Source organism: Pan paniscus, chromosome 18 (genome assembly GCF_029289425.2).
Source record: "Pan paniscus chromosome 18, NHGRI_mPanPan1-v2.0_pri, whole genome shotgun sequence".
Classification (NCBI taxonomy): Eukaryota; Metazoa; Chordata; class Mammalia; order Primates; family Hominidae; genus Pan; species Pan paniscus.
Genome location: NC_073267.2, coordinates 26,032,163 through 26,052,681, shown reverse-complemented (window position 1 = coordinate 26,052,681; position 20,519 = coordinate 26,032,163). Strand labels below are relative to the sequence as shown.

Sequence of the window (20,519 nt, the reverse complement as noted above, 5' to 3'; positions counted from 1 at the left end):
TCCTCCCAGAGGCTGGAAATGTTCCTTGAACCTCAGCTTAGTGACCACAGCCCTGCTTTCTGCCCACTGACCACTGCTCAATCCCTGCCTGACAACTCGACAGGCGTCAGATGCTCTCAGATTTTCCATGGCTTTCTCCCCACACCACCACTTTGGATAACCTTCGGACAACATTGCTCAGTTTCTTGGAGTCTGATGACCTGCTTAACTGTTCCAGATCTGAGCCTCCTCACACCGCCTTTGCTGAGAGCCCCTCCCTATGGAGCCTCTTTTGTTGCCGTTTACCCCCAGGAATCTGGTCCTGTCAGGAGACACACGATCGTAGCCACTGATTCAGGTAGATCCTCTGAAATGATCAGTCTGCTATCTCAGCTCTCCCTGCCTGGAAAAATCCTTCCCCATGGGATCCAGTCAAACCCAACCTATCAATATACATCTTTCCAGCTTTTACTTTGATTAATACCGTGTCAATTGAGAATTTTCTCCTTAGCTTTTTCTCCCATTGTTTTTCCCAAAGACTAGCTTCTCTGGCCACCTGCCACTGATTGAGTTTTAGGAGTTCAATGGTATTTGTTTGTTTAATTCACTTGATGTATTCCAAATGCCCAGACCAATGCATGGTACATGGTAGATGCTCAATAAAAAATCATCGAATGAATGAAAAAGAAACCATAACCCAGAATATTCAGAGGGGTTAATACACATTACCAATGACTAGTACTCATGTTTACAAATAATTCATAGGGTATATCTTACTTGTAGTACCAAAGGTAGATTTTGTTTTCTCAATACTGGGCTTAAGAACATCCTTTAGTAGAAATAGCAAGTAGACATATATAAAAGCAGAAACTCTTTTCCTTCCCACTTTGATGCGGATTTCATTTCTACTCTAGCTTTTCCACCATCACTGCTGACCAACTTTACCAACCACTAACCCAGGTGATGCCATACGGATCCGGCAGACCCCTCCTACCAGCCCTTCCTCTTCATTTTCCTCCTGGATCTCTCCAAAGGCCTCCTAACTGGTCTCCCCGTGTCCCTTCTTCTCCGTCCTCCCACACATCCTCTGCAAGTGGCCATTGATTTTCCTAACACTGTGAATCATATCAGACAGAGCATGGATCACAGAATGGCTGGAAGAGGACTCACCACCAAGCTGTTTAGAGATGGACATGATAGGGCCAGAGCTCAATCCACCTTCAGAAGGTGACGTGGGGTGATGGTACATTGGCCTCTGTCCCAGGGTCGTGAGGTCTGAGTTTCAAACCTTGCCCCCTTTCTCTTGCCCAGTTCTGATTTCAACCCCGTTCAACTTGTCAGAATTTTGAGTGGATGTTTCCTCTGGTTTCCTTAGTTGGAACCTCAGGCAGCTCTGGGCTGAATGGACTGACCCATGGCCCCCAGTGTGAGTGATACTACCTGTTCCATTCCTCAGGCAGCGGAATGTCTTGAGAACCAGGACACCTGGCGTCTAGGCCTGGCTCTGCCACTAGTTGCATGACTTTAGGCAAATCACATCACCTCTCCGGGCCTCAGTTTTCACACCTGAGAAAGGAAGAGGTTGCATTAGATTAGTGATTCTCCACTTTTTACTTCATTCCCCTCCCAAACACAACCAGTGATGCCTATTTGCCTATGAGACACACACCCATTGCAACTCCTGGGCACAAACTTTAATTTCATCCCTTTCTTTTTTTTCCTTTTTTTTTTTTTTTTTTTTTTGTTGCCCAGGCCAGAGTGCAGTGGCTTGATCTTGGTTCACTGCAACTTCCGCCTCCCGGGCTCAGGCGATCCTCCTGCCACAGCCTCCCAAGTAGCTGGGACCACAGGCGTGCACCACCATGCCCAGATAATTTTTTGTATTTTTGGTAGAGATGGGGCTTTGCCATGTTGCCCAGGCTGGTCTCGAACTCCTGAGCTCAAGCAATCCACCCGCCTCAGCTTCCCAAAGTGCTGGGATTACAGGTGTGAGCCACTGTGACCAGCCTCATGCCCTTCTTTTTCTTCCTTTTTTTTTTCTTTCTTTTTTTTTGGACAGGATTTTACTTTGTCACCCAGGCTGGAGTGCAGCTGTGCAATCACAGCCCACTGCAGCCTGGGCCTCCCAGGCTCAAGTGATCCTCCTGTCTCAGCCTCCTGAGTAGCTAGGACTAGAAGTGCACACCACCATGCCCAGCTAATTTTTGTATTTTTTGCAGAGGCAGAGTCTCCCTATGTTGCTCAGGCTGGTCTTGAAGTCCTGAGCTCTAGGGATCCACCTGCCTTGGCCTCCCAAAGTGCTGGGATTATAGGCGTGAGCCACTATGCCTGGCTGGCTGGTCTATTATCTTGTACTTTTATTCAAGACTCCCCCACCCAACTATCATTCTTGCTCTCATCTATGTCTGCAACTTCTCTCTTCTCAGTTAGACCGTAAATTACATGAGATTGCACCTATCATTTCTCTATTATCACTGTCAAAAAAACAGTGACTGGGCCAAGTGCCATGGCTTATGCCTGTGATCCCAGAGCTTTGGGAAGCCAAGGTGGGAGGACTGTTTGAGCTCAGGAGTTTGAGACCAGTCTGGGCAACATAGTGAAGCCTCATTTCTACAAAAAACAGACAAACAAACAAAAATTAACCAAATGTGGTGGTGCATGTCTATAAGTCCCAGCTACTCAGGAGGCTAAGGCAGGAGGATCACTTGAGTGAGTCCAAGGAGATGGAGGCTACAGTGAGCTATGATCACACCATGTACTCCAGCCTGGGCGATAGAGCGAGACCCTGTCTCAGAAAGAAAACAAAAAAAGCGGCTGGTACAACAGGTATTTAGTAAGTAGTTGGTGAATAAGTGAATGATGAAAAGATTGAAAGCAGAAATCAATGAATGAATCTATTTCTGTCTACTGATTTTCTCCTTTAGCACATACTCATATCTTAGTCTTTCTCATGTTTTTTTAGAAAGGGTCTTGCTCTGTTGCCCAGGTTGGAGTGCAGTGGTGTGATCATAGCTCACTGCAGCCTCCAACTCCTGGGTTCAAGAGATCCTCCTACCTCAGCTTCCTAAGTGGCTGGGATTACAGGTGTGTGCCACTATGCCTGGCTAATTTTCTTTTTTTAAATTTTTTATAGAGACAAGTTTTTTGATATGTCATCCAGGCTGACCTTGAACTCCTGGCTTCACATAATTCTCCTGCCTCGGCCTCCTAAAGTTTTGGGATCACAGGCATGAGCTACCACACGCAGCCGTCTTTCTCATCTTCTATGACAAACATTCACACAAACACTTAAACAATTATCAACCCTATGTACGTCCTCTCTTAACTTTAAGAGTCAAAGTACTTGAAATATTTGTGAGGATTGACTGTTTCCGGTTCCTCATATCCTATTTCTCCAAAATCTCTGCACTCTGGGATCAGTTGCCTCCACACCAGTGAAGGTATTTGCACCAACATCATCAAGATCTTACATGTTGCCCAGTCCAATGGCAACAGATTTCTATCCTTGTTTTACTTGACCTCCTAAGTCCTAACAGTATTTTGATGTCTGCTGAGTTTATTATTCTTACATAACCAGAGGGGAGACAGAAATGATTTTTTAAAACAGGAAAATGACAGTAGAAATAGTTATTGCTTTAGTTTTCCCAAGGCAGTCAGTTTAAGGGAGACTAAATACAACACCATTTAGAGATTACAGGGATTCATCTGAGGTTTTTTTTGTTTTGTTTTGTTTTTTTTTTTGAGACAACCTTGCTCTGTTGCCCAGGCTGGAGTGCAATGGTGCGGTCTGAGCTCACTGCAACCTCTGCCTCCTGGGTTCAAGTGATTCTCCTGCCTCAACCTCCTGAGTAGCTGGGACTACCGGCACATGCCACCACACCCAGCTACTTTTTGTATTTTTAGTAAAGACAGGGTTTCACCATGTTGGCCAGGCTGGTCTTGAACTCCTGGCCTCAAGCGATCCGCCTGCCTCGGCCTCCCAAAGTCCTGGGATTACAGTCATGAGCCACCGTGCCCATCCTGTTTCTGTTTTTTGAGACAGGGTCTTGCTTTGTCACCCAGGTTGGAGTGCAGTGGTGTGATCTCAGCTCACTTCAAAAGAACCTCCCAGGTTCAAGCAATCCTCCCACCTCAGCCTCATGAGTGGCTGAGACTACAGGCATGTGCCATCACGCTGGGCTAATTTTTGTATTTTTGGTAGAGATGGGGTCTCACTATGTCACCCAGGCTGGTCTTGGACTCCTAGGCTTAAGTGATCCTCCTGCCTCGGCCCCCCAAAATGTTGGGATTATAGTGGCGAGCCACTGTGCCTGGCCACTATACTGATTTTTGCTGCCTATTTTTGTACTTTGTATAAATGGCACCACAGTCAGGCATGGTGGCTCACGCCTGTAATGCCAGCACTTTGGGAGGCTGAGGCGGGTGGATCACTTGAGGTCAGGAGTTTGAGACCAGCCTGGCCAACATGGTAAAGCCCTGTCTCTACTGAAAATACAAAAGTTAGCTGGGTGTGGTGGCGCGAGCTGGTAGTCCCAGCTACTTGAGAGGCTGAGACAGGAGAATTGCTTGAACCAGGAGGCGGAGGGTGCAGTGAGCCAAGATCAGGCCACTGCACTCCAGCCTGGGCAACAGAGCCAGACTCCATCTCAAAAATAAATAAATAATAAATAAATTAAAAAATGGCATCATATGGAATGTACTCTACGTGCCTTGCCTCTTTCATTGGATGTGATATTTGTGAGATTCCTTGGTATTGTGTTGTGTGGTTGTGGCGCCCTCATTCTCACTGCTGCCTGAGTCCTCTTTTAAGAAAGCTCTGCGCCTCCCCACATGGGACCTTCCTTCCCACAGTAACTGTGGTTCCCTCACTTCCAATAACATTTCCCTTCCTCCTTCCTTACTTTCCCTCCATAGGTCTGATCACCATCTAATATATTGTACATTTAATCTATTTATTGTATTATTTTCCCCTTGCCTAGAACTATGGAGTCATAGTCAGATCAATGCTCGTACTCTTTGAACAAGTAAACCTCAGTGACCTCCGCATGGCATCCAGCATGCCCATGGGTGGAGGGAACGCCAGGCTGCCCAGACCACAGATGGGTCAAGAACTGCGACAGGCTGGGCACGATGGCTCACGCTTGTAATCCCAGCACTTTGGGAGACTGGGACGGGCAGATCGCTTGAGGCCAGGAGATCGAGACCAGCCCGAGCAACATGGTGAAACCCCATCTCTACAAAAAATTTTAAAACTAGCCAGGTATGGTGGTATGCACCTGAAGTCCCAGCTACTAGGGAGGCTGAGGCGGGAGGATCACCTGAGCCTCGGAGGTTGAGGTTGCAGTCAGCCATCATCCCACCACTACACTCTAGCCTGGGCCAGGGAGTGAGACCCTGTCTCAAAAACAAAAAGAAAAACAAACAAAAAAAACCCCTGCAACAAAGTGTCATTTAGCAGGAGAGGCCAATCTGATGGGGCCCCAGGTATGGCTCTCTTACTGTAATATCTATACCACAGCCATGAATATAGATGTGAAAATTCTACATAAAATGCTTACAAATAACTTTTTCAAGCTTATGACAATTAAAAGATAAAAAGGTTCGGAAATATCTATTAATAGGGAATATCTGAACTTTCTGGATTTACATGCTTTTGCATCTTGAATTTTTAATAATAAGCATCCATTGATTTAGTAATTAAAAATTAAGGAACAAAATGCCATAATTGAGTCAAATTTATCTTACTACTGTCAAAACAGTTCAATATTTATGAATTGATATAAAAATAAAACAAAGAGCCGGGCTTAGTGGCTCTACCTGTAATCTCAGCTGAGGTGAGAAGATCACTTGAGGCCAGGAGTTCAAGACCACCCTGGACAACATAGTGAGACCCTGTCAAAAAAAAGTTAAAAAATAAACCAGGCGCAGTGGCATGTGCCTGTAGTCCTAAATACTCGAGAGCATGAGATGGGAGGATCTCTTGAGCCCAGGAGTTTGAGGCTGCAGGGAGCTGTGATCACCCCACTGCAATCCAGCCTGAGTAACAGAGCAAGATCCTGTCTCAAAAAAAAAAAAAAAAAATCACAAAGTCCTACAATATTTTATAAAATCACAAATCTAACATTACAATAATAGAAGAGTGTCTGGCTTATCATAGGCACTTAGGTATTTCTTGAATGAATGAATGAAAATATATTAATATGTTAAATCATTCCAATAGGTCAAGCATAAAAAACAACCCACAATGTTACTAATAAATGCTGAAAAGGCATTAAGAAAGAATCCAGCACCCATTCCTGATGAAAATCCTTGGCAGGCAGTAAAGAAGACGGTTTCCGTCACATGCCTCCCTGCAAACCACTGCAATCTGGCTTTTGCTGGCACCCTGCCATTGGAACTGCTTTCCCCAAGGCGATCAGTGCCCTGCATATTGCCAAATCCAATGCACTTGGATGGGTACCAATAAATATGTAATGAATTAAGGAATGGATGATAAAAGAATCTCAGATCAACGGCATCATCCTTAACAATAAAACACCAGCGTTGTCTCTTTAAAGTCAGAAATAAAACGCAGGATGTGAGCTACCGCTATCATTTGATGATGTTTCTGGAAGCTCAGGCAAAAATAAAACAAAAAACCATGGAGACCAAAATATAAGGTACAGCTACTGGCAATAAGGTGACAAAATCATCTTTCTTTGTGTAAAACCTCAGAGAATTATGCAAAAACTCTCAGAAATAATAAGAGAGTTCTGGGAGTTTACAGATACACAAATGGTAATTGTTTTCCCTGAATACCAACAAATGTGATGTCTATGATGGGTGCTGAGACAATTGAGAAAGTAAAATTTTTTAAAAAGGTGCAGAATCTGGCCAGGTGTGGTGGCTCGTGCCTGTAATCCCAGCACTCTGGGAGGCCAAGGCAGGCGGATTACTTGAGGTCAGGAGTTTGAGACCAGCCTGGCCAACATGGTGAAACCCTGTCTCTACTAAAAATACAAAAATTAGCTGGGCGTGGTGGTGGGCTCCTGTAATCCCAGCTACTCGGGAGGCTGAGGCAGGAAAATGGCTTGAACCTGGGAGGCAGAGGTTGCAGTGAGCCAAGGTTGAGCCACTGCACTCAAGCCTGGGTGACAGGTCTCCAAAAATAAACAAATAAATATATAAGTAAATAAATAAATAAACGTGCAGAATCTTATGAATAAGAAGTAAAGCAATCTAGATGAAGGGTACAGAGTTCCAGCATTACAAAGAAAGAAAGAAGGAAGGAAGGAAGGAAAGAAGGAAGGAAGGAAGGAAAGAAGGAAAGAAAAGAAAAAGAAAGAAAGAAAGAAAAGAAAGAAAGAAAAGAAAGAAAGAAAAGAAAGAAAGGTGACTCACTTCTGTAATCCCAGTGCTCTGGGAGGCTGAGGCAGGAGTTCAAGACCAGCCTGGGCAACATAGCAAGACCCTGTCTCAACAACAACAAAACAAATGAAGAAAGAAAAAAGTGTATGGAGAATAAGATTTTTTTCCAACTTGCTAAATGTGAAATGTAAATGATTCTTACATTGTGAAATTTACATTAAATTCTAAGGCAAGACACAGTCTTGATAGCTTCCATGGACAGGCCAGGTGCCACTGAACCATGAGAAAGGGCTAAGACTGGTAAGGTGGGGGCTGATGCTGCCCCACCCTGGAGAGCACATTCTGGATCCCTTGTTGTAATCTGGAATCCCCGAATGAAGTTCCTGGACTTGTAACCTCAGCTGACCTGGGATAACAATTCTGTTTTCTTAGTAGGGAAGCGATGTGACAAACACAGAAAAGTGTAAAAACAAGTATAGAGACGATGGCCGAATAAGTCATACCTGTGGTATATTAATACTCTTGTATTAGGTTCAGCAATTCGTTTTTATAGTCCTAGTGATAATGTGTAGATTTTGCATGCTACAGTATTTAAGGTGTGTGAAACGCTTAAGAGAATCTGGTATATTCAATGTGCATTTATTTATTTATTTATTTATTTATTTATTTATTTATTTGAGACAGGGTCTCTCTCTGTCGCTCATGCTGGAGTGTAGTGACATGATCTCGGCTCACTGCAACCTCTGCCTCCTGGGCTTAAAGGATCCACCTGCCTCAGCCTCCCAAGTAGCTGGGACTACAGGCATGCACCACCATGCCTGGCTATCTGTTTTGTATTTTTTTGTAGAGATGGGGTTTCACCATGTAGTCTAGGCTGGCCTTCAACTCCTGAGCTCAAGCAAACCTCCCAAAGTGCTGGGATTACAGGCCTGAACCACTGCGCCCAGCCCAATTTTGAAATTTATTGATCAAATGATCACACTATTTAGGCACTGGGCATATACAGTGATAAAAAAGATAAATTTGGTCTGGCCCAGTGGCTCACGCCTGTCATGCTAGCACTTTGGGGGGCTGAAGCGGGAGGATCACTTGAGGCCAGGAGTTCAAGAGACCAGGCTGGTCAACACGGCAAAACCATGTCTCTAATAAAGACACAAAAATTAGCCAGGTGTGGTGGTGCATGACTGTAATCCCAGCTACTCAGGAGGCTGACATGGGAATCCCTGGAACCGGGAGGCAGAGGTTGCAGGGAGCTGAGACCACGCCACTGCACTCCAGGCTGGGCAACAAAGCGAGACTTCGTCTCGAAAAAAAAAAAAAAAGAGAGATAAATTCTATACCTTAATGGAGCTTAAATTCTATTGGGAGGAATGTGTGTGTGTGGAGGCACAGAAAACAAACAAGGAAAGAAATAAAAGCCGGGCACAGTGGCTCATGCCTGTAATCCCAGCACTTTGGGAAGCCGAGGTGGGTGGGTCACGAGGTCAGGAGTTTGAGGTCTGCCTGGCCAATATGGTGAAACCCCAACTCTACTAACAATACAAAAATTAGCTGGGTGTGGTGGCACACGCCTATAATCCCAGCTACTTGGGAGGCAGAGGCAGGAGCATCGCTTGAACCCAGGAGGTGGAGATTGCAGTGAGCCGAGATTGCACCACTGCACTCCAGCCTGGGCAACAGAGTGAGACTCTGTCTCAAGAAAAAAAGAAAAAGAAAAAAAAATAAATACACCATGAGTATAATTTTTGAAAGTAAGTGATGCTGTAAGGAAATAAGCCTGGTTAAGGTGATAGATTGCACTTTAGATCAAAGCACTGTACTTTAGATTGAAGACCTTTCTGAAGAGATAATACTCTGAGCTGAGATCTAAAACCTACAAAGGAGTAAACCATGAATAAGTCAAGCATGTATGGTAAATAGAGCATATAAAGGCTCTGAGGCCAGAGCAAGCTTGGTAGGTTCAAGTACCTGCAAAACAGCCACTGTGGCTGCAACAGAGCAAGTGAGAGGAAGTTCTAGAACAAAGCAAGTGCCTGGTGATGTAGGGCCTTGCAGACCATGTTGAGAAGTCTGGATTTTTTTTTTTTTTTTTTTTTTGAGACTGAGTTTTGCTCTTGTCACCCAGGCTGGAGTGCAATGGCGCAATCTCGACTCACTGCAACCTCCGCCTCCCAGATTCAAGTGAGTCTCCTGCCTCAGCCTCTTAAGTAGCTGGGATTACATGCATGCACCACCGCACCCAGCTAATTTTTGTATTTTTAGTAGAGACAGGGTTTCACCATGTTGGCCAAGCTGGTCTTGAACTCCTGACCTCAGGTGATCTGCCCGCCTCGGCCTCCCAAAGTGCTGGGATTACCAGCGAAAGCCACTGTGTCTGGCCCCAGGTTTTATTTTTAATGTGAAGACAACTCATTGGTAGATTTTGAGTAGGGGTATCATGGGATCAGATTTATGATTTTAGAAGACTCTGGGGGTGGCTGTAAGATGAAAAGTCTGTAGTGAGGAAGGTATGAATGAATGAAAGCTGAGGGGCCAGTTGGGAGTCTTACCCAGTCCAGGTGAAAACGATATTGGCCTGGAAGAGGATGGTGAAAGTGTAAACAGAGAGAAATGAATAGCCAGGCAATATGTTTGGAAGGCAGGGCCAGAGGAACTTGACTATGGATTGTGTGTGGGGTGTGGCGACAATAAGGAATCAAAGACTTCTAGAGTTTGGGATTAAAGAACTAGGTGGGCGGTGGTGGAATTTCTTCAGTTGGGAAAGATATTGGAAGTTGGGAGATAGGTTTGTTTTGAGGGGAAATCAAGAATTCTGGTTTGGACCTGTAAATTTTGAGATGTCTGTTCAATAAACCACAGGGGGATGATCAGCAGGTAGCTGGTTATGGGAGACGAGAAGTGTGTTGTCAGCTTGTAGATGATATTTACAGATATGAGACTTTCAAACAAGGAAAGAGCCTGGGTGTGGTGGCTCACACCTGTAATGCCAGCACTTTGGGAGGCAGAGGCAGGAGAATCATTTAAGCCCAGGAGTTCGAGACCAGCCTGGGCAATATAGCAGGACCCTGTCTATTAAAAAAAGTAGCTGGGTGCGGTGGTGCACACCTGTGGTCCCAGCTACTCAGGAGGCTGAGATAGGAGGATACCTTGAGCCCAGGAGGCTGTGGCTGCAGTGATCTATGATCTAGTCACTGCACTATAGTCTGGGCAACAGAGTGAGACCCTGTTCCAAAAAAAAACTCAAACAAACAAGAAAAGAACTTAAGTGGAGTCCAAGTCTGAAGACTGAACCCTAGGATGTTCTGTTTTTATTTTTTTTTTGTTTTTTTTTTTTTTGAGGCGGAATCTTGCTCTGTCACCCAAGCTGGAGTGCAGTGGCACAATCTTGGCTCACTGCAACCTCCACCTCCCGGGTTCAAGTGATTCTTATGCCTCAGCCTCCCAAGCAGCTAGGACTACAGGCGTGCGCCACCACGCCAGGCTAATTTTTGTATTTTTAGTGGAGATGCAGTTTTGCCGTGTTGGCCAGGCTGGTCTCGAACTCTTAACCTCAAGTGATGCACCCACCTCAGCTTCCCAAAGTGCTGGGATTACAGGTGTGAGTCACCACACCCAGCCCCCAGGATGTTCTAATATTTACAATAAGTGGGAAGAGAATTAGGAACAAACAAAAGGACTGAGAAAGAATAGGGGCAAACCAAGAGTGGGGTGTCCTGGAACTCGAGAGAAGAAAGTAATATGTTGTGTCGAATGTTGCTGAGGGGTTGAGAAAGATGACATCTGAGACTTGGCCACTGGATAGGCAAACTGAAGAGAATCTGTGACCTTCACCATACAGGTTTCTCAAGCAGTTGTAGGGCATGGGCCAAAAGTACAAGTGGAGATCTACACACCATATGTTTAAATACTAAATGCTATCAGCCAAGCAAGCTGCTAAATAAAATAGATGTTATCCTCCTACCTTGACAAATGCATATTCACCATATGTGTTTGGAAGGCAAGTTTCAAATTTAGAATTCTCTGATTCCAAGAGTTCTTCTCCAGAATGAATTGGCACAGGGAGGGCTGGTCCCTTTTTTTTTTTCTTTCTTCCCTTCATCTGTATGTACAAGCATGGACCCTCCAGGCTGAATGTCTAAGCTCCACCAACACACTCCTTCCCACCTCCACCACAGCAAACAGCCATCTCTTAGGTATAGAGATACACATACCACATCCCTTGGATCTGGGCAGCAGCCTCTCCCAGGCACTGGGAACTGGCTTGGGGCCATTTAGACAGGGAATCCCAGGGTTTTAGGTACTCTGAGTAGAGTCCGTGAAGGGACAACTTCTGACTAGCCATGTTTCTTTGGCCCTGTGAATCCCTTGCCTAAAGGGGAGAGCATAGCTGTAGGATGACCAGTGTGGGGCTCCCTACAGCATGAGGCCTTAGGGCTGTATTCGAGTGGGTTAAAGAGAGAATAGGAGAATAGGACGTGAGGTGGGAGGGAAGCAAAGGTAGACAGCTCTTTGAAAATATTTTTCCTATAAAGAGGTAGTAGCTAGAGGGAGAAGGAGAGCCAAAGAAAGCTTTGTTTTATGTTTTTTGTTGTTGTTGTTTGTTTTTGTAGAAACAAGTTCTCGCTACGTTGCCCAGGCTGGTCTCTAACTCCTGGCTTCAAATGATCCTCCTGCCTCTGCCTCCCAAAGTGCTGGGATTACACATGTGAGCCACTGTGCCTGGTCCTTGCTTTGTGTTTTTAAAGATAGCACTTCCAGATGCTGATGGAAATGATCCAGTAGAGGGAAATGTTGATGATGAGAAGTGAATGGGGGTGGTGTTAGGAGCAGAGTCCCTGAGCAGGTGAGAGATAGGATCACATCCAAGGCTTGAATGCAGGAATTGGCCTAAGGAGGTCTATGGAGAATTCCTCTACTATAAAAGGAGAGAAAGCAGATTAGATTGGCCCAGGTATAGTTAGGTTGGTAGATCTGGTAGTGGGAAGAAAAAATATAACATTCTTTTCTAATTGCTTCTAATATTCACAATTAAATAGTAAGTGAGAATTAGGGAGGAATAAGTTATGAAAAGTTACGTAGGACACTTAAAAATGGTTAAGATGGCAAATATTATGTTATGTGCATTTTTTTTTTTTTTTTTTGAGACAGGGTCTCACTCTGTCACCCAGGCTGGAGTGCAGTGGTGTGATCATAGCTCACTGCAGCCTTGATCTCCCTGGGCTCAGGTGATCCTCCTGGCTCTGCCTCCTGAGTAGCTGGGAATAACAGGCACGCACCAGCACACCTAGCTTACTTTTTGTACTTTTTTGTAGAGTCAGGATTTTGCAGCCTGGTCTCAAACTCCTGGACTCAAACAATCCACCTGCCTCGGCCTCCCAAAGCAGTGAGATTACAGGCGTGAACCACTGTGCCCGGTCTATGTGTATTTTACTACAATTAAAATAAATTTTTAAAAAAGGCTAATAAATGACTATCTTTCTCCTCCCCCCAAAATAATAGTTACCTGGGAAAACAGAAAAGTGAATATATTAGGGGGCAGTACTGGGCGGTCAACTGGAGATTTATGGACACAAATTTAAAGCAAAACCAACAAGCACAACTGTTGCTCTAAGCGGAATGGTGAGTTAACAGTTTGATTGATATAAGATTTGTAACTTTAATTAAAAATATTTAAGAGAATTTGATTTATTTAGGCTGAAACTGAATGTTTAAACATTTCTGGATTAATAAATAATTTCAGACTTCCTAGGTTTGTAAATAGTGTTTAAGCACTTAGCGATTCTGTTTGTTGGATTTGTAAGTCAGCCTTGTCAGATGTTTGAAGCACTTAGGAGATTCAAATTTGTAATTGTGGTTAAAAATGACAAAGCTGAAGGAAAATTTATTAAGCAGGCTTTTAAGTGATGTTAAATATTTAGGGGAATTTATTATGTCACATTTACAATTTAGCAATGATACAAGAACAAATAAAAAATATACATAACTTTAGATAAGATATACTAGATTTATAAGTATAATAATATGATTCATGAGTTACGTTAAAGGCCTCGGGAAAACTAGGTTTTTAGATTTACAACTTTAATAAATTGCATGTTAGTTAAAATACAAGTAACTGTAAATATACTTGTCTATGCACTAAAGCTCAAATTCAGGTGCTAAAATTATAGCTGTTCCCTGTGAAATGCCATTATATGCCAGTCTCACCATTTTATTTTTTGAGCCTGGGTGTCTGTCTCCCATGATAACTCCAAATCTGACGAAAATGACAGAAAAAAAATACAGTGGACCTTTGAACAATGTGGGATTTAGGGGCACCGACATTGAAAATCTACATGTAACTGTTGACTCCCCAAAAACTGAACTACTAATAGACTACTATTGACTGCAAGCCTTATGGATAACATAAACAGTCGGTTAACACGTATTTTGTATGTTATATGTATTATATACTGTCTTCAATATTAAGAAAATCACAAGGAAATAAAAATAGATTTACTATTCATTAGGTAGAAGTGGTTCATCATAAAGGTCTTCATCTTCGTCATCTTCAGTTTGAGTAGGTTAATGGGGAGGAGGAAGAAGAGGGGTTACTCTTGCTGTCTCAGACGTGGCAGAGGTGGAGAAGGTAGAAAGGGAGACAGATGAGGCAGGCACACTTGGTATAACTTTTTTTTTTCTTTTTTCTTTTTTTTTGAGATGGAGTCTCACTCTTTCACCCAGGCTGGAGTGCAATGGTGCAATCTCAGCTCACTGCAACCTCCGCCTCCTAGGTTCAAGCGATTCTTCTGCCTCAGTCCCCCAGGTAGCTGGGATTACAGGTGCCCACCACCACACCCAGCTAATTTTTTGTATTTTTAGTAGAGACGGGGTTTCACCATGTTGGTCAGGCTAGTCTCCAACTCCTGACCTCAGGTGATCCACCCGCCTTGGCCTCCCAAAGTGCTGGGATTACAGGCATGAGCCTGGCCCTTAGTGTGACTTTTATAGAAAACAATCCGCGTATAAGTAAACTGTGCAGTTCAAACCCATGTTGTTTAAGCATCAACTATATTTTATATTTATACATACATACAAATTTTACATATAAATCCAAAATTGCTAGAAAACAAGATAGATGGCCAAGTGCCGTGGCTCATGCCTGTAATCCCAGCACTTTGGGAGGCCGAGGCAGGCAGATCACGAGGTCAGGAGTTCGAGACCAGCCTGGCCAACACGATGAAACCCCATCTCTACTAAAAATGCAAATAATTAGCCAGGCATGGGGGCAGGCGCCTGTAATCCCAGCTACTCGGGAGGCTGAGGCAGGAGAATCACTTGAACCCAGGAGGCAGAGGTTGCAGTGAGCCAAGATCACGCCACTGCCCTCCAGCCTGGGCAACAGAGCAAGACTGTCAAAAAAAAAAAAAAAAAAAAAAAGCAAGAAAAGAAAACATGAAAGAGACCTGTTAGCAGATCAGAAATTGTGAGGAAATCCTATAAGAACACATCAGGGGTCAAATCAATGGCAGAACCAGGGTAGAGAAACTCAATGCTAAACACTCCTGAGGGAAGGCAGTTCTTCCCAAGGAAGCCTGCGGGAAATCCAAGATCAGAGTAAACAAATATTAAGAGCGAGAGAGGTCTCCCGGGGCAGTCATTAAGATAATTAATTAATTTTACAGGGCCCCAGCTGGGTCAGAAGCCGCCCTTCTGCCTGGTAGCTCCAGGATGATCAAGCTCTGAGGATGAAGACCCCAGAGCTACTTTTTGAACAAGGGAATAAATAATTTGCTTGGGGAAGGCACTGAACTTGAAAGCTGACCTGGATTGTGAAGCACAGCCTTTCTTAATAGGGCCTCCGAAACAATCGAGGCTGATGTAGGGGAGGAGAAGGAAAGGCTGTCACCAGTGACTGCTCCAGGTCACAGCCACATGTGTAGCCCTCCAAGCTAGGACACTTCGGGTTAGCCACAGAAGCTGCGGCAGGTGAGCAGTACCCCAGATAATATTTAGCTACCAAGAAGGATACAGGGTCCTATCTCTAGAATATAAACTACCTGGTTGGGCCATACATTTACTCCTGAACTTTATGGAATTCTCATTTGGACTGATGCTTTAGCTTCTGACACCACTGCAAATCCTAGAGAAAGGAATTTGTAGATTAAAAAAAAAAACAAAAAAACAGGCTGGGCGCGGTGGCTCATGCCTGTAATCCCAGCACTTTGGGAGGCCAAGGTGGGTGGATCACGAGGTCAGGAGATCGAGACCTTCCTGGCTAACATGGTGAAACCCCCCTCTCTACTAAAAAGTACAAAAAAATTAGCCGGGCGTGGTGGTGGGTGCCTGTAATCCCAGCTACTCAGGAGGCTGAGGCAAGAGAATGGCGTGAACCCGGGAGGCGGAGCTTGCAGTGAGCGGAGATAGTGCCACTGCATTCCAGCCTGGGCGACACAGCGAGACTCCGTCTCAAAAAAAAAAAGAAAGAAATAGTATCTAAAAAAACTTGGTAAAACATATGCTTTACATAAATGTGAATGTGTATATGTAAAAAAAATTTTTAAATCTGGAGCTACGATTTCATCAGATTTCAGTGTTGTTCAAGCAGGAAAAGGCTTGAAAGTATGCTATGGCTTGAATTGCTCCAAGGAAGGCTACAGAGGCAGAATAAGTCTAGATTCTCATAGAAAGATATCTGTTATGAAATTTCAGATACATTGCAATGAGTCATGCGGGCAGCTTCTGGGGTGCTGGCAATATTTCATTTCTCAATGTAAAAATGTTTAGCTTTGTTTGCTTTATGTTCTTTTTTTCCTGTGTGTGTTATATTTCTGTACATATAAAACATTTTAAAAACAAATAAAAACCAAGAGTGACCACTAGATTTGTGATTCTGAAACCTGGTGGCACATTCTAGCAATCTGAAGAGGGTTTAAAAAATATTGGTGTCCCCTGGGGAGGACAAGATGGGAGAGGGAGGAAGTGGGGCAAGAGAAAAAAAACTGAATGTGTGCTATGCTCACTACCAGGGCATTCTTACTCCAAACCTCAGCATCATGCAATACACCTTTGTAACAAACCTGCACATGTAACCCCTGAATCTATAATAAAAGTTGAAAAGAAACTATTGGTGTCCAGAGTACAGTGCAGACCATATAAATTAGAATCTCTTAGATGGGGTCAGAGATATGTATCTGAGAGCCACTGTACTGGAAGAATAAAAATAAACAAACTTAACACTCTAGCTCAGGCTAGAGTGTAATGGTGCGATCTCGGCTCACTGCAACTTCCGCCTCCCGGGTTCAAGCAATTCTCCTGCCTCAGCCTCCTGAGTAGCTGGGATTACAAGCGCCCGCCACCACGCCGAGCTAATTTTTATATTTTTAGTAGAGACGGGGTTTCACCATGTTGGTCAGGCTGGTCTCGAACTCCTGACCTTGTGATCCGCCCGCCTTGGCCTCCCAAAGTGCTGGGATTACAGGCGTGAGCTGCCGCACCCGGCCTGGCATGGGGTTTTAAAATATGCTCAATAATTGATTTCTTTCTCCATGGAATGAAGAAAATCAACTGTTAGGGAAGAGTCAATGCCTGCCAACAAAGCCTTGTGCATCACAGTTCAATTTCCTGATACTTTATCCTTAGCTCTGAATCTTCTATTATGTTGGGCCTAAAATGAGGGGTTCAAGTTTTTCAAGCTACTGGCCATAATGTGTTGACACACTACTTGAAATCATAGAGATAACATTTCTCCACCAAACAGATAATGACAAGGATGACAGGGAGCAGGTCTATGATTTCTGGTCTTTTATGGCCTTATTAGTATTATATAAAGAAATCTCATCACCTCCTTCAATTATTCACAAGAGCACCTTCCCCTGGGAGAGCTAGTATGCTCTGGGGTGGAAAAACAGTTTTAGCACACATCAACCATTTCTTCCCAAAACACTCAGAAAAGACCTCTGTTCGGTGACTGATGTTTGATTGTGATAACAATTTGTATTACTTCGTCAGCACTTAAGGTCAGGATGTATGCTGTTGAACAACTGTCCTTTGCTGAGTGCAGTGGCTCATGCCTGTAATCCCAGCACTTTGGGAGGCCGAGGCAGGAGGATCACTTGAGCCCGGAAGTTTGAGGCCAGCCTGGGCAACATAGGGAAGCTCCCATCTCTAGAAAAAATATAATAAGAAATTAGCCAGATGTGGTGATGTGTGCCTGTGGTTCCAGCTACTTGGAAGGCTGAGGTGGGAGGATCACTTGGGTCTGGGAGTTCAAGGCTGCAGTGAGCCATGATTGCACCAGTGCATTCCAGCCTGGGCAACAGAGTGGGATCCTGTCTCAAAACAAACAAACAAACAAACAAACAAACAAACAAACAAACAAACGGTCCTTAGCAAGTAAAGCAGCACTCAGATGCAACTATTTTTGAGTAGTCAAGGAAGGTAGATGACAAAAATGGCCCTCCTTCTTCAGCCCTCCTTGTATTCATGTCCTCTGCTGTATAATGCTGTAGCACCTCCCACTTTTGCTCTGAGATGGCCACGTGTCCTGCTGTGACCCAATGGGATGTCAGCAAATGTGACGAGAGCAGAGATTTGGAATCCACGTGCACATTTGGGTTTGCGTGCTCTTGCTCCTCTGTCTGTGTGGTAAGAAACGTGTGGGCGAGCCTGCTGACGGATGTGACCCATGGAATGGAGTGGACTTACCCCGAGTTGTCCCAGCTAGCCAACAGCCAGCTGATGCCCAGACAGGTGAAAGAACCCAGCCAAGAGCAGCAGAGCCGCGTATGTGACCTACAGCCAGTGCTGGCTTCATCACTGCATGACCTTTGCAATTGCATAGAGCCCAGTGCTAAGAAAAGAACCATTTGCTTTAATGCGAATGCTGTTGTCATCCTCTTGAAATTCTTTTTTTTTTTTTTTTTTTTTTTTTTTTTTTTTGAGACAGGGTCTTGCTCCTTTACCCATGCTGGAGTGCAGTGGTGCGATCATAGCTCACTGCAGCCTCCAACTCCTGGGCTCAACCAATCCTCCCACCTTACCCTCCCGATAGCTGGGACTACAGGTACACGCCACCATGCTCTGCTGATTTTATTTTATTTTATTTTATTTTTTTTAGAGACGAGGTCTCACTATATTGCCCGGGCTGATCTTGAACTCCTGGACTCAAGCACCCACCTCAGCCTCCCAAAGTGCTAGGATTACAGGTGTGCGCCACCATGTCCAGCCTTGAAATTCTTCATAATTTTTAAATAAGGGATCCTGTGTCTTCATTTTGTACTGGGCTCCACAAATTCTGTAGTGGGCCCTGCCGACATCTGAGCACTGACACCTGAGTGAGCTCAGCTGATACATGAAGAATGACCCAGCCTGATCTGCAGACTCATGAGACAAATAAATTCTTATCACAAGGTCAGGAGATCGAGACCATCCTGGCTAACACGGTGAAATCCTGTCTCCACTAAAAATACAAAAAATTATCTGGGCGTGGCAGCGGGCGCCTGTAGTCCCAGCTACTCGGCAGGCTGAGGCAGGAGAATGGCGTGAGCCCGGGAGGCGGAGCTTGCAGTGAGCCGAGATCGCACCACGGCACTCCAGCCTGGGCGACAGAGGGAGACTCCGTCTCAAAAAAATAAATAAATAAAATAAATAAATAAATAAATTCTTATCACTTAACTGACTGGGTTGGGTGGTTGCTTTGCATTATTGTAGCAGTAGATACTGATGCACCAAATTTTCTTTGCTGTACGCACAGTGGTTCCTCTGTTAGCATGATGTCAAATACACTTCCAAACTGCACCATCTTACACAACAACGTTAGGTGAAACACAAAATTGCTTTTGTATTTTGGTTTTCAGTGATAATTGGAACTCGAAATGATCAACTGTGTCTTTCTCATTCACCTATGTACCGCACAGATAAAAAGAGCTGGTTCTTACCTTTTCTGCCAGTAGTTTCACTCAACTGTAAAATATAATATTGGCCGGCATCATGATAATAATGGTAGTTCCACCATATAATAGAACTGTTATTGCCATTTGTGCTATGTCACATACAACCCTGTCACCAGGTTTGCTTCTGGCTAGTTTTGCTTTCTCTCCTAGCGTTCTGTTTGTCCTAAATTTGGGGCTGGTTTTGGAGGCATGTTGAAAACAGCATGGCTTGCATCTGCTTTTGCTGTTTTGTCCTCTTTGCAATTATTATGATTATTTTTTCTTCTTTGAGATGCAGTCTCTCTCTGTCACCCAGGCTGGAGTGCAGTAGTGTGATCTCGGCTCACTGCAACCTCTGCCTCCTGGGTTCCAGCAATTCTTCTGCCTCAGCCTCCCAGGGATTACAGGCATGCACCACCACACCCTGCTAATTTTTGTGTTTTTACCAGAAACAGGGTTTCACCATGTTGGCCAGGCTGGTCTCGAACTCCTGACCTCAGGTGATCCACCTGCCTTGGCCTCCCAAAGTGCCACGATTACAGGTGTGAGCCACAGCACCTGGCCTTCTTTGCAATTAGAAATAAAATTAATCAATTGCATACTAGAAAATATTCTATCTTTTTTTAATTTTTGTCTTAGGGATAGAGTCTTGCTATGTTGGTCTTGAGTTCCTAGGCTCTAGAGATCCTCCCACCTTGGCCTCTCAAAGTGTTGGGATTATAGACATGAGCCACCATGGCTGGCCACTAAAAAATATTCTTTTGTACTTGGTTCAGGAAAAAACACTGGTTGGCCAGACAGGTTATTCTATTTTGGAAGTGATGTGAAATGTCCTACAGCATCAGGAAGCTATCTGATAAAGTTTTCTAATACAATATACATTGGAGACACTAGGAAGATAAATCCCTTGTTCAATAAAAATCCAATTTTCAGATACTCATAGCCTTGCTTTCCATCCACACTTTCTCTTTCAGCTGCTGGGGTGAAATCATCATATTCACAGATGCTCTGTCTCGGCAGATCCTGAAGTCCTGTTCACTAATTATGCTTCCGAGTCGCAGTGTTTGTACTACTATTTTTACTATTGCTTTTATACTCTAATGAAACACTTTTTAGTCATTAAGCTATTTTGGTTAATCAGAGCCATAACATAACATAATAGTAACAGGAAAAAATGCACACGTTACACATATAAACAATAATATACCAATGATCTAGCTAAGAAAGGTTGGCCAGGCACGGTGGCTCACATCTGTAATCCCAGCACTTTGGGAGGCCAAGGTG

At 44.1% G+C, this 20,519-nt stretch overlaps 1 protein-coding gene across 11 annotated transcripts in view; it reads right to left on the bottom strand.

The window, feature by feature from the left end:
• The window catches only part of TNRC6A (trinucleotide repeat containing adaptor 6A), a 211,906-nt gene that overhangs the window by 180,026 nt on the left and 11,361 nt on the right, over positions 1–20,519 (bottom strand). For 8 of the 11 annotated variants that reach the window (XM_024925876.5, XM_055100441.2, XM_063598579.1 and 5 more), the window contains exon 2: positions 1,420–1,545. In XM_024925876.5, the coding sequence (XP_024781644.4) occupies positions 1,420–1,499 (80 nt within the window). In that variant the 5' untranslated portion in view covers positions 1,500–1,545. The other 3 variants (XM_055100429.2, XM_034950898.3, XM_055100444.2) reach the window with 2 other exon arrangements.